General features: G+C 38.0%; 1 protein-coding gene across 1 annotated transcript in view; it reads right to left on the bottom strand.

The window, feature by feature from the left end:
• SNX7 (sorting nexin 7) overlaps positions 1-14,382 on the bottom strand; it is a 51,345-nt gene that overhangs the window by 20,997 nt on the left and 15,966 nt on the right. Inside the window, exons 2-5 of the mRNA XM_039352256.1 lie at positions 11,613-11,795; positions 3,725-3,835; positions 3,139-3,303; positions 1,074-1,278 (exon numbers count right to left, since the gene is read on the bottom strand). Coding sequence (XP_039208190.1) covers positions 1,074-1,278; positions 3,139-3,303; positions 3,725-3,835; positions 11,613-11,795 — 664 coding nt within the window. The remainder of the gene's footprint in view (positions 1-1,073; positions 1,279-3,138; positions 3,304-3,724; positions 3,836-11,612; positions 11,796-14,382) is intronic.

The following is a 14,382-nucleotide window of genomic DNA, read 5'->3' as shown; positions in this document are numbered from 1 at the left end:
CAACATCATTTTTCCTGGCAATTAAGGATCGAAAATACTATCCATTTGGCATCAGTAGAAACTTTTTTTTTTAAAGCTTAATTGCCATGTGAGGAATTGGGCTTATATTTAGGAGATCTCAATGTTAAGAGAATAGAAAATTAAACATCTTTTGCTTTGTATTTATGCCTGAAAATTCACCTGCTCCGCTGTTCACTCACATATATACAACATTTTCTTTAGGAAACTTGCTTTTACTGGCACCAGCCTAAAATTTTAAATCTGAAAGCTATAATCTAAAATGCAATGTGGTAGGTGGGTGGATTTTTCTGGGAGCTACAGCACATAAGGAAAGAAAAGCCAATTCTTCTTTCCCAAGCTGCAATCTCCTTAAATGTTGTCCTTTTAGGGGGAAAAAAATTATGTCGATGGATTTTAACATTCAACAGCTTGGGAAACAGATTGGAATCCAAGGCCAAGTTGATCCATGCAGATGGCCATGTGTCTTTCTGAAAACATCACCCACATTCTTAATTGCTCTCTCCACAGGAGCTGACAATCCCCTTTTCTTTCTTTTTAAAACTCTGAGTGATTGGCCAAAGTAGCCAGGCAAAGGGGCATTAGATGAATTGGTGTGATGGATGTATCTGCCAGGGACAGCAAATAGCTGCTATGACGGTAAGTGGCACCTAGGGTGGCAGGGTGGAAATTATCTGAAAACGACACCAACCAGTTTCTGCCCATCTCATTACAGTGTTTCTTTCAGACGGTTCCTTTCAAAGGGAGAAAGAAACGGGTGATCTTAACTCCCATCCTTACAGACAAGTCAGGACTTACAGGGGCGGCTGCTAACTTCTTCCATTTTTAAGACTGTCAGTGTCAGGCTGTTAAAACCAATGGATTCTGCTGGAATTATTTCACAGGGAAAGAATATTCCCCGTGATTCTCTATTTGTGAGGGGCACAGAACAGAAAAAAGAAAAAGCTATAGGCCCACACCTTGCCTTGCTACGAAGCTCTAAAATTTGGCAGGGGAAACATAATCTATCTGTACCCCAGGATTAGTTTTGCCTTTTTTCCCCTTTCCCCACCAACCTTTTTTTTCTTTGTAAACTCGCTGGGAGATTTTGTTCAGTAGATTGATTTTCTGGTTAAACACATCGACATAGTCACTCATTTCTGTAAATATTTCCGGGCGGTTTTTCACAGCACTGCCTCGCATTGATGAAGCCACTGCCTTGACTGTTTGTCCCATTCTGCTAAGTAAGCCAGGGCCCTGCTTCCTGTGAGATGAAAGTTCCTAAAAATTAAAGGAGGAAATCCAATTTCAGCAGGGATAAATGGCTCTTATTTATTGGCTCTTATTGTACAAACAATTTAATATAACGAAAGCCCACATCCACAGCAGAACCCCTAGCACAATCTCAAATAATATGGAGGTCACACATAGAAGGCCTATGTGCTCCACAATCACTGAAATGAGAACAGCTGTCTCCTGACCCCTCTGAAGATTTCTTTGGATGCCATCATTTCATCAATGATCATAAAAGTAAATTATGGTTTTATTTTAGATTAGGTGAACAGCAATTAAAAACATAAAATCGCAATAATATCACAATATTCATTCAATCCGGTTTCTCCCCAAATATTAATTTTAGTTTATCTATGTGCTAACATCTATTTATAGCAATACTTGAAACTTCACTGAAAGTTGAGTGCATAAATGCAGCTCATGATTATAAGGCCATAACCTGACTTCGTGCTATATGCAAACATAGCCAGTATTTTCCATTTTGACTGTATTAAGCTTTGGCCAGCCTGCTGTGAGAATCTCTCTTTTAGGCCAGGAGGGAAAAATAGCAGTAAGGGAGAAGAGAGGGTCAGTTTGTTGTAGTGGTGAAGGTGCTGGCCTAGAAACCAGGAAACGGTGAGTCTCCCTTCAGCCATAAGAGCCAGTTGGGTGCCTTTGGGCCTGTCACTCACTCTCAAGCCAACTCCTATCCCAGGATGGTTTTTGTGAGGAAAATAGGAGGAAGCAATATTGATACGTTCACCCTCTGGAGATACACAGGCAGTCTTCAACCTATGACCACGACTGAGCCCAAAATTTATATTGCTAAATGTGACATTTGCCTCATTTTACGATCTTTCATACCACAGTTGTTAGGTGAATCGTTGCGGCTGTTAAGTGAACATGGTTGTTAAGTGAATCTGGCTTCCCCATTGACTTTGCTTGTCAGGATGTCACAAAAGGTGATCACATGACCCCCACCCGGGACACTGCAACCATCATAAATATGAGTCAGTTGCCAAGTGTCTGAATTTTGATCACGTGACCATGGGGATGCTGCAAGGGTGATCAGTGTGAAAATTGGTTATAAGTCACTTTTTTCAGTGCCGTTGTAACTTTGAATGGTCACTAAATGAACTGTTGTTGAGGACTGTCTGTATGGCTATCTGAGCCGGCCACTGTCAAACCTGATCTATGAACAGAATTTTCATATCTGTAAAAAAATGTTTATAGTATAATCCTATACCTATTTCCTTGGAGGATAAACCCCACAGTGTTCAGTTTGCATTTGAATTTGAACTGTTGCAAGTTGAAGACTACCTCAACTGTATATGAAAGAAAAGGCAGGATAAAAATCTAAGTAAAAAACAAAAAGGATTCTACCAGTCAAGGAGAAAGAAGGAAGTGAGAGGGGAAAAAAAACAAAAGGGAAGATCTTTGCTTAGCAAGAAGAGGAGAGGAAAAACAGGATTTGGATGTCTCTTAATGGGGTGGGTTTCTTAGATAGTATCATCCTAGATACAAATTTGGAAAAAAAATTATACAGCAACACAATAATAAAATAAAATATTGGTATTTTTGCTAATAAAAATATAATGCTGGCTAAGAAGTCAGAGTAAACCAGTTCGGTTTTGCATTATGTAATTTATGTATGTTTAATGGCTTCATTTTCTTCAGGTTTGACTCAAAGACTTTTGTATCAACATATAAAAGGTTTCAGTGTTGTCTTTAGGCTAATGAATTCAGTTGCATGAAATATGTGTCTAGGACCACAGGGGAAAAAAAATGATCTTAACCCAATTTGTATCTTATTTTGCTCAGACCTGGCTGATCCTATTGTATCAGAAAAATATCTGAAGGTTTCATTACCTCTGCTTGCGCAGTAAGAAAAATTTTGAAGTCCTCATTAAAAGTTAAAGTAGGATGATCAGCAATCCGGTTTAAAAACTTATGCAAAGCTTTCCTTCTTGTTTCAATGAATTCTTCATTAAATCGTTCCACAACTCCTTTCATTATGAATTTTTCAGGCAATGGCTAAATAAAGAAAGAAGTGGAAGAATAAAACTAATTAAGGTGCATTCATGCCTATATACCTAAACCGCAACTCTAAAAATACAATTTCTATGCCTACTATGCCTTAAAATGGAATGACTCACAACCCTTTCTTCATCGGCACAAAAGTAACAGAGAAGGTGGGTAGAGAGAAATCTTTGTTAACACACCCACATTTTCATTTTAGCAACTTTGTCTGATTTGGGGGCAAGATTCAAAGAATGATTGGAATAAAATGGCATGATTCTATTCACTTTACAAAAGATAGGTTGCCTCATTATAATGAATGCAATAGGGAAACAGCCCAGAAACTCCATTCTCTGGTAGCCTGCTATTGCCAATTTTAGTGCTTTATCTTCTCTCTGGAACGCAGCTTTCTATGCAACTCAATAAAAAGTCTTACCGGAATAATAAGTGTTGGATGTGCTTCTTCAAGTCTTCCTTTCAACCAAAGAAAGTCCTGATAGCGTCTCCTAACTTCATACTCACTAGAGTCAAATTCACTACGAGTTGTCTGAAAAGAAAACCATAAAGTAAAAAACAAAATGAATGAGAAACGTCTGTTTTATATATACTGCAGCAATATTAATAAGTGACCAGGGAAAGAACTGAACAAATTAAATCATATATAAATTTGAGAATTCACAATGGATAGAATTCATCATTCAGGTCTTGTCTGTAGTCCAGGTCAAATCCCTAAGACCACATGCTTTCTTTCATTCCTTTCACTGAATCTTCGTGCTCTAAAAACTGCACCTATAACTTTCTCACTATTTTAAGCTGATTCTTCCCAGCAATAACTCAGGTACTATATAGCAATAGCACTTAGACTTATATACCGCTTCACAGTGCTCTATAGCCCTCTCTAAGCAGTTTACAGAGTCAGCATATTGCCCTCAACAATCTGGGTCCTCATATATAATTGCAGTTCATAATTCTGGGCATCAACCAGGCCCTTTAACCATTCAAGCATGTTCTAGAATTTTACATAATATTCTAGCATAAAAACTTTGCAGAAGTCAGCTCACAATATGGCACTCTTCATATGTTTTGCATTACAACTTTCATCATCTTCTGTCAATACATGGGGATGGGGATGCTGAAACTTATAGACCAAATACATCTGGACGGCACCACTTAAAGAATGCCGCTCTAAAACCTACTAAGCTTTCCAACAACTTTAGAAGAAATGCTAGAGAACCTGAAATGGGTATAAAACTTGTCTTGCCAGCAAGAGAATAAGCCCTAGAAGATACAGTGCTCACTTCCAAAGAGCAATCGTGCATCAATTGGCTGTCCCAGAGTAGGAAAGTGGGAAAGAAAACACAGTTGCAAAAATATAGCTCCAAAATACTTAAGCACAAATTATAGGTAAATATAGAGCTGAAATGAAAAGACTGTATGTATATGAACAATGTAGAACAGTGGTAGCGAACCTATGGCACGGGTGCCAGAGGCAGCACTCGGAGCCCTCTCTGTGGGCACACGTTCCATCTCCCCAGCCCCACCTCCTCCCATGGCCCCCTCCTCACCAGCAGCTCCCCTGGAGAGTTGGCCCTGGGCGCAGTTGACGCGAAGCAGTGCAGCCAAGGGAGCCAGGCAGCAGGGACAAGACTCTGCCCTTGCGCCCCATCGCATGCAGATGATGCTGCGGGGCATGGGCGGAGGGCGTGGCCACCATGGCGCTGCTGGGCTGCTTGGGTGATCTGTGGCGGGTTGTGGAGGTGGTGGGTGGCCATCTCCACAGGTAGCGGGCAGGGCGGAGTGGGAACGGGGGTGCGGTTTTTGGGCACTCTGTCTCTAAAAGGTTCGCCATCACTGATGTAGAAAATGTGTACAATATGCAAACATATAGCAAGAATCTTCTCTGCAGTCCAGTTAACCAAGATTTCCTATTGCAGCATATGTTAACTTCGATTTAAATTGATTCATAAATGCCTACCTGAATTCCAATTGCACTATTCCCTTCTGGGATAAGCAATCACACGCAAAGTGCAAAGAAGGAATAAGAAAAAAAATATTTAAAAAAATGTAGGCATGAAGAAAAAAGAAGTTAAATCTAGTTTACATCAACATCATTCACGATACATCTCCATATCTTTCTATCCTTGCAAATTGCCATTATAATCATCATATTTATGTACTGAATCATCAGCCACTGACTTTTGTTCTCACCACTCCCTTTTCCAATACCATATCAAATCTATTGAACCATAAAACTTTTCAGGTCTTCTTTCTTTCTATTCCACTCTCCTGTTATATACTTGTTCTGCAATTCAACCCTCTTTCATTTTCTCTATATGATTAAAGTGTACTTCTGTGCTATGGGTCATTTATTTTTGTATCAAATCCACATTCATTCATCAACTGAGCATAGCCTCTTGGATTTTTTTTTTTCTTCTCTGATCACAAACACTTCTTAAGTACACTGTTCCTACTACTTTCAGCATACTTTACTGTTTCTCCTGATATACCCAGCTCTTACTTGTATAACAAAATGTACAGAAACAGATTTACAACCATCTTGTTCTACAAATCCTCCCACTTTAGAGCAGATTGCATACTACCCACTACTTTTCTATCATCATCTACATATTTCAAAATTTCTTTGCCCATTTCCCCATTTTTGTAAATACTTGACCAAAATACACGAGTTCATCTAGTTGCTCTAGTAATTTTTTTTAAAAAATATGCATAACTTCCCATCATTCTCTCAATGTTCCCCATCAAACATAACTACGTTGGACTTTGATGTATTAATTTTCAGAACCATACTTTGCAGGGCATCGTATAATTTATCTCAATCAACATGACATCTGCTGTATACAAAAGGACATCCCCAACTAATATATATTTAAGATCAAACTTCTACAATTCCATATGCATTTAACCATAAATACATTAAACAATCAAGAAGACTTCCCACAACATTACCTTTCTTCCTGCTCAAAGTTCAGTCATTTCATAAGATTCTATTTATGTTTTACTCTATCTATCTATCTATCTATCTATCTATCTATCTATCTATCTATCTATCATGTATCTATCACATTTGGAGATCACTCATTCACCACATCTCAGGGTAGTATACAAACTTAAAACAGGACAGTATGTTAATCAAAACCATAAAAAGGAAAAGATGGTCAAAGAGGGAAAACAACAGACAGATAACAGCAAAACCACTCTACTATGTTTCCCCCAAAATAAGACCCAACCAGAAAATAAGACCTAGCATGATTTTTCAGGATGTTCATAAGTTCCACCCCAAAAATAAGCCCCAGTTAAGATCATCAGCCAGATGGACATATTTAGTACATGTTTTCCTGAAAATAAGACCTAACCAGAAAATAAGACCTAATGCGTCTTTCGGAGCAAAAATTAATATAAGACCCAGTCTTATTTTCAGGGAAACACAGTATCGTGGGCCCAATGCCTGAGAAAAGAGTCATGTTTTTAAAGCCTGCATGAAACAAAATACTTGTGGGGGCTGAGTTTCCGAAAGGATGCTGTTCCAGAGGGCAGGTACAGAAACAGTCCCATCAGATATCTACTGAGTTCTATAAGATGACACTGATATATACTACTCTTGTAATCTGAACCAACCATCAACTCCAGATGACACAAAACATTCTGTAATTTAAGTCTGTAAATCAACAAATGTGCAATAAACCTGCTTTCTCACATTCAAATATTTCTCAGTGATCTGCTGAATAACAAAACTATTTCCTTTAAGTTCCTTACCTGGCATAAGGCCACATTGCCCTTCTCTTTTGCTCATTGTCACCTTTCCTTTTAATCAAACATGACAAACAAAGCACACTTAACGCATCAACTTTGCTGTGATTTTTCTCACTACCTTTCCTTTTATATAAGAGGAATATATTCCAAATGTCAGGCATGAATACAGTCTTCAAACACATTTTAACCAAGTCATATAGACACTCCATAATCAAACCATATCCATATTTTAATATTTCTCCAATTACATCATTCAGCCTAATCATTTTTCAACATTCTCACAGCACTTATGACTTCCTTTTCATCATTTTTTCTTATGCTGTAATCTTTATCACATTTATTTCAATTTCAATTTTTTAGACTAATATTCTCATATATATATATATATCTATATATATATATCTATATATCTATCTATCTATCTATATCTATCTATCTATCTATCTATCTATCTATCTATCTATCTATCTATCTATCTATCTATCTATCTATCTATCTATCTATCTATCTATCTATCTATCTATATATATATATGTATATATATCTAAAGAACCCCTTCCAAGATTTCTTCAGTTCAGGTTTATTCCAAACAGACACAATTCCTGGTTTAGCTTTTTTTACCCATGTCCAAAGCCAGTTTTGTTTCCATCATAAATGTTTTGCATTTTTCCCCACTTCTTTCAATTCTAAGAGCTCTTTGCACTCTTTGATTATATTCTTCACATCATTTTTTTTCTATACACATTACACAATATATTTATCTCATTCTCAGTTTTTTTATAGTATTTATTCTCTTATATGTATTATTTTTCTCTCCACTTATTTCACTATCATTCCACCCATCATCCGCTAATGCACTTCCTATTCATGTAACTTCACATACTTCTATGGAACTTTCCAATAGAACTCTTTTCAATTAGTCCCAAACACCTTCCACATTCTCTTTATGTTTATTCTTTGTGTAGGAAAATTAACCTATTTCTTAATGTTTTTTCATATAGCACTCCCTGCAGTCATTCTGTTTTCATTCTAGTATCTCAAATCTCTTTCTTTTTTTCCACTACTTCCCAAGATTATCTCTTGGTAGTACAAGTAATGATTTACCCCGTATTTAAAATCTCTCATTTAAACAGTAAGATCGCTTTTTTTTTTCTTTCATGCCTTTTCAGGTGTATAAATGGATGTGCTTATGATTAAAATATGTATCTGAAATTAACAGATCTTTTTCTAAGCAACATCTCTCAATGGCCTAATCATTTTTTTCTGCATTCTCTCAGCATGTTCCTACTCATCCATTCACATCACCTAACAGAATATTAGACTGCCATTAATTCTGAATGTTGCATAACCTTTCCCAAATGATATTTTTAATTCTTCAATTATCAGCATTCATTGCGGCACAATGTGCAACATTGCCAATCTATGGATTCTTATTTTCATTCATACTCATAATAACCTAAATGGCACAACTTCCTACTTTTGGGCAGACAATTTAGCCCATTCATTCAATTAACTGTTCACTTAATTAAACCTATTAAATTAAACCTATACCTTTGGATTCCAAAGATACTTTGCAAATACTCATCAATTCCATTCTACAAGATTCAATCAACTTCATTCAGATGTATTAATTCCTTTTCCTTTCCCTGAAATTCACAGACACACCTTTTCTTTCTTTACTTTCACTTATTAATTCATACTGTTTATCATTAACTCTTTTTTGCATTCCAAGTCACTGTCTTCCATGAGGATGTTATAGTTGCAGTTAGAATCACTACATTTTTATGTAATTAAAATGTTTAATAAGATAAAGTGTATACTACACTACCAGCCATATAATCATGCTTATCACATATTTAGCACATTTTGTTAATTATTAATTAGTTTGGGCACATTTTTGCCATTATGCCACACAGACCTGATCTTAACCCAAGACCAAAGAGTTGGGACTTAATTGCTTCAAAATGAATTCTTGGAGAGTATAAATAGGAAATGAATGGTTTCCAAATTGGGCAGATAAAGATGTTCAAATATGTCCATAAATTACCTTCAAATTTAGATATTCTTTTATTTATTTTTTCATAAATACTTTCACATTTATATACGCTCTTCGAGTTCTTTATTTCCTGAAAGCAGTAAATGTGTGAGGCCACAGTACATGCAATTATTAGATTTCCTAGCTGCAATGCAAATATTTAGATTCTTGTTGCAATCAATGTATACAGTGCAAAAATATTGAGTTTTTTGTGGTTTTGTTCTCTGATCTATAGCACTTTTAACCTATTCAGCCAACATTTATTAGAATGATATTGTGAATCCCTCTCTCTATTCCAAATGCTCTCCTTTGGATAGAATTAGGAAGTCCCTCTATAGCAGCCTGAATGAGAAACCTCGACCTAAAATCCTAGCTAAGATAATCCTTTTAGATGAAAATCTGGCTCAGGTGAATTTTGATAGAAAAGTTTACACATGAGGAAACTCTTTTTTCAATTAAAAAATAGTTTTGCGTCATGTTGATAATGCACAGGATTCTTCTCAGTGAACACATTTCATTTTGTGCCAAATATGCACAGAGGAATCCAAATAATTTAATGAACATGATAGTCATCAATAAGAAGCGTTGGCTGATGTTGGTAACTGAATATGTAGAATTCTCCTCAGTGAGATCCTTGTCTTCAAGCAAGGTTTCAAATCTTCATCAGAGAGGATCTTAGAATTGTAATTCCAAGAGATTCTGCTCTGGGCTTGTATTACCTGACAGATCTTACAAATCCTGTAAGTAACGTAAGTAATTCATAAAGGCTACTGATAAACAAACACAGTTGGAGAAAATGATAAATACATTCAATGCAAAGCAAATGAGTGGCACTTGCTGCTCAGCTGCTTGCTTTCCTCTGATCTTTTTACAACTGCTTCAAAGCCAAGACTCATCAAATTACTTTTATCACCAATACAAACCAGGGTTATTTTTTTACCAAATAATTCAGCTTTTCTTCAGTGCTAGGTTTTAGAAATTCTTAATACATGTGCATCTCTTTCCATTCCACTTCTATACAGTACTTGTTCACAAATTGTGATTATAAATGTCTGGGATGTTTTCTTTGGACTGCTTGTGCTTATCACATTTTCCTTGCCTGCTCACCTGTGCCAGGGTACCCCATTCCCTTGTAATACATGGTTTATCCCCAAGGGTCTCATCAATTGTCTTGAACAATGATGTCACTGGTCATGTCTGACATCTTGCACAGCAGCCATAGCTAAAAAGATGGACATTTAAGCTTAGCATTGCTCAAGGAAATGGCTTAGGTAGCCACATCAGAGCTTCTGAAAAGCTAATTAATTTCCTGCCAAAGCATGCTTTCTTACATTTGTACTAAAAAAAAAAATCCATGAGAAGTACAGAGTTTCACCTCTGAATACTGTCATCATACACCTTTGAAGATCCAACTGTACCCAAAAAAGAGTTTGAGTGTACATATACAATCCTCCCTTGGTCATATCGTCTAGCAAGTCCCAGGAAATGGGCCTTTTCTGCCATAGCACCTACTCTCTAAAACAGCATCCTTCTAGGCAAGGGTCTTCAAACTGGGCCCTTTTATGACTTGTGGACTTCAACTCCCAGAATTCCTCAGCCAATGCATTCTAGGCATTTGCAGCCCCCCACACACATTACTGGCCTTTAGAATAGCATTAAAATGTGGCTCTTATGCAACCTTTGTGTAAGGTGTTTGGGGAAGTCAATCATTTGTTTTTATTGACATGGGGAGAAGGCAGAATTGGCTGTTAACTGACTGACTTGGAAATTTGAAAAATAAATATAGGAACTTCCTCAGTATTATTATAAACAGAGTCATTACACTTTCTTGAGACCTAATAACAGCATCTGCTGGCTGCATGTTTTTTTTTCCCTTGAAAAGCATTACATTTGCTGTTCCACTTGCAATCAAGAGTAAATTTAATGACAAGCAGTTTAGACACATTAAATAAATAAGTAAATAGCCCCATTTGAAATTTCATATGGTTTCAAAAACAGTTTGCTACTACTGTCAGGGAAGTCCAAAACAGAATCTCTCTAGAAATCTGTTGCAATTATAATTTGGACAGCTGCAAACCTGAAGACACCTGGTTTGAAAAACCTGCGCTATATCACTTTCTGGAACGAATGCAATTGCCAAAACTGTTCTTATTTACTTTTTAAAACTGTCTTCTGAACACTTTATTCTGACGATTTGCTATGTCCATCTATGTAAATGAAATCCAAGCTCTTTCAGCAGGCCATGGGACACCCAGGGCTTAGTTCATTAGGATTTTATATTTGAGGGTTCCCCAAAGTGAGCAGTTAAAGTTGGCATTGCTATGGCTGATTTTTTTTTGGTCTAAAATGCGTTAAGTATAGGATTGTATGCTGCCTAGTGTTGTTGTCATGGCAATTGGGGCAGTTTATGCATTGATTGGTTTGGCCAATTAATAATTAAATCCTGGTTTGCTTGTAACAAGATCTGTAAGGCCTGACAATTTTAAAAAGTGGTACTTTGCTATAAGAGGAAACAAACCTTGGTGACAATTCTATAAGTGATGAATGTCTCGATGGCAGTAATATAGCTTTCTGGATCATCAACCGTTATGAAAAGATCCTTTCCTTCTGGTTCATCCTCAAATTTGTACTGATTTATCATTGAAGATGGAGATGTGGGCATCAAAGGACTGAATGAATTCACCTCCAGAAGTGATGCATCCTGTGGAAATAAACAAGGCAATTGGGGAGAAAAGTCATCAGGGTTACCAAAAGATAACACCATAAAAGCTACATGGGACTGCTATAACATACAACTAATGAATCACAGTTTGTAAGGCAAAATACACAAGACTTGTATTTCATGCTCAGTTTGGGTTTTTTTTTTTTTTTTTTTTTTTTTTGGAAAATGAGTCACAGAAGACTAGTTACCATTAATGAATGTCATTCTGCTTTTCGGGGAGTTGATGGAAAAATAATATATACTGAGTCAGTTCTGGAATTTCAGCTTAAATAATAGATTTGCATTATATAGCTCCTTATTTGGTGAGAAAGAACAGTATCAATAGTACAATGTGTACATACTTACAATTATTTCTCTTAAAGAAGTAATTATATAAAGCATTACTGCTCCAGAATTGACTAGCATTTTTTTCCCCCTTCTCTATGTAACCATTCTTTCAGAGTTTTTAAAGACAGTTCCCTAGCATTTCACTTCATTGGCAAACAGATCTCACCCAGCTGTTCTTTTCTTTTCTGGCCTGGAAAACAGGCTGCTCGCTTCTCAAGAAATCAGCCAAAGAGAGGTGGGAAGACATATCAATCAATCAATGAGCTACAGCAGCTTTTCTTGTCTTGGGATCGAAAACTTTCCCTGACCTCCAAAGTTCATCCATTTTTCCTTCTTCTTTCCAGCAACAGAGTCCCCTTATAGCATGGCACTGAATTTAGTACTGCAGATCACATTTTTATTACACAATGCTAACTGTATCATACAATGCTAATGTTGTATGTATCTTTTCCTTGGAGGTTATGATACAAATTGTTCAGTAACTCAAAAAAAAAAAAAAAAAAAAAAAACAAAAACCAATAATGGTGCTTCTTGAAATCACTGAATTGCTACAGAAGCCCTCATCTGCACTCAGTTTTGTAGAACAGAAGTGTAACACATGTACGCTGTCTCCAATTTGGTGCTATCAAGACTCATTTATTTATTTGATTTTCATTCTGCCTTTATTATTGTCTATCAATAATTTAAGGCAGCAAACATAACTAATACTCTTTCTTCTTCCTGTTTTCTCCAGAACAACAACCCTGTGAGTGTTGGGCTGAGAAAGAGTGACTGGCCCCAAGTGACTCAGTCAATATTTCATGCCTATGGCAGAATTCATAGTCTCTTGGTTCCTAGATCAGCACCTTAAACCACACCTCCAAGAACAAATAAACAGTATGAATGTTTTCTCAAGTTTTATTATGAATTACCTAGATTAACCGATTTAACTAATCTTAGCCAGGTTGCTATTTTTCATGAGCCCTACACACTATAATATTAATAAGGCTTAACCCAGAGGCGATTTTAATCATGTGATATTTAAAGAAGTACTTGGAATTATCATGCCCAATTTTTTGATCTTGAACTGTGATGCATTAGCTCATTCCTTTTGCGCCATTTTCTCATCAAAATGCTGCTTGTTCTACCTCAATATCCTGTTCTAAAATACAGATAATCCCAGAGTTAAGAACGATCACATAGCACTCGTTCGAAGTTACATAATAAGTGCCAAGTGTTTACAAACAAGTCCCGAAATTATGAATGTTGCAGCACCGCGGCAGTTGTTCGCCCTTACAAATGACTGCAGAGGCTCTGCAACATTCATTCTATTCCCCCTCACTCCCCAAACTGCTTCCCCTTCTCTTCTTGCCGTGCCAGACTCACTTACCTTGCAAAGATCTGTCTCCTCTCTGCAGCTGTTTCTTTGCCACTGAGAGTTGGCTTGGAAATGCTTTTTGCCCCAAGAATGGAAGTTTCTGGGGTACGTGATCTCATGCGAGTTCAGGCACCCATTCTCACCGCTAGGTCAGGTGAGGGGGCTGGCTGGCTAGCTGAGGAGGGGGGAACCCAGGTATGCTGTGCGTGCCAGCCTTTTTGTTTGAGGTCAGTCCTGCTGCTGTGCCTCTGCTTTCTTCAGCTTGGATGGAGCCAGGGAACCCAAGCTGCTGGCAGCAGCGGGGGCCACCTGAGTGGCCATGATCTCTCCCCAGCCAGCCAGCCGCCCTTCCAAAGTACCCCTGCCTGGCCAGCTGATCAGCACAAAACCTCACCGCTCTTCTCCTCCTCCCTGCTTAAGCAGCAGAGGGCTCCGTGGGACGAGGTCTCATTCCTCCCCTGGTGTGGCAAGCTCCAGCAGGCTGGATGCAGGTGTGAGGGGCCTGGCCCCGTGGTGCCTTCTCGCTCATCTGAAGGCTTCCTTACTGCCCAGCAAAGCCAGCACACGTGAGCAAGCACCGCACCCGGGCCATGGACGGCATTGGTTCCTGCGCTTGGCTGACTCTGATTCCATGGCGACCCTCCCAGCTCTAGCACAGGGTGGGTTGATGAAGGAGCTCTATCCGCAGCAGATTTTAGTGGGCAGGGCAGGAGCATCCCTACCACAGAGGTGGCGGAAAGGAGTTTGGGGGGGGGAGCAGGAGACAGGCTGTGTTTACTTTTCGCACCGAGAATGGAAGTTTCTGGGGTCCGTGATCTTGCGCGAGTTCAGGCACCTGTTCTCTGCTAAAGCATTTCCAAGCCGACTCTCCCTCAAAGGCAT

Source organism: Crotalus tigris, unplaced genomic scaffold (genome assembly GCF_016545835.1).
Source record: "Crotalus tigris isolate CLP2741 ecotype Arizona unplaced genomic scaffold, ASM1654583v1 scf7180000018419.1029430, whole genome shotgun sequence".
In the NCBI taxonomy this organism is placed as follows: domain Eukaryota; kingdom Metazoa; phylum Chordata; class Lepidosauria; order Squamata; family Viperidae; genus Crotalus; species Crotalus tigris.
This window is presented reverse-complemented; position numbering and strand designations above follow the sequence as displayed.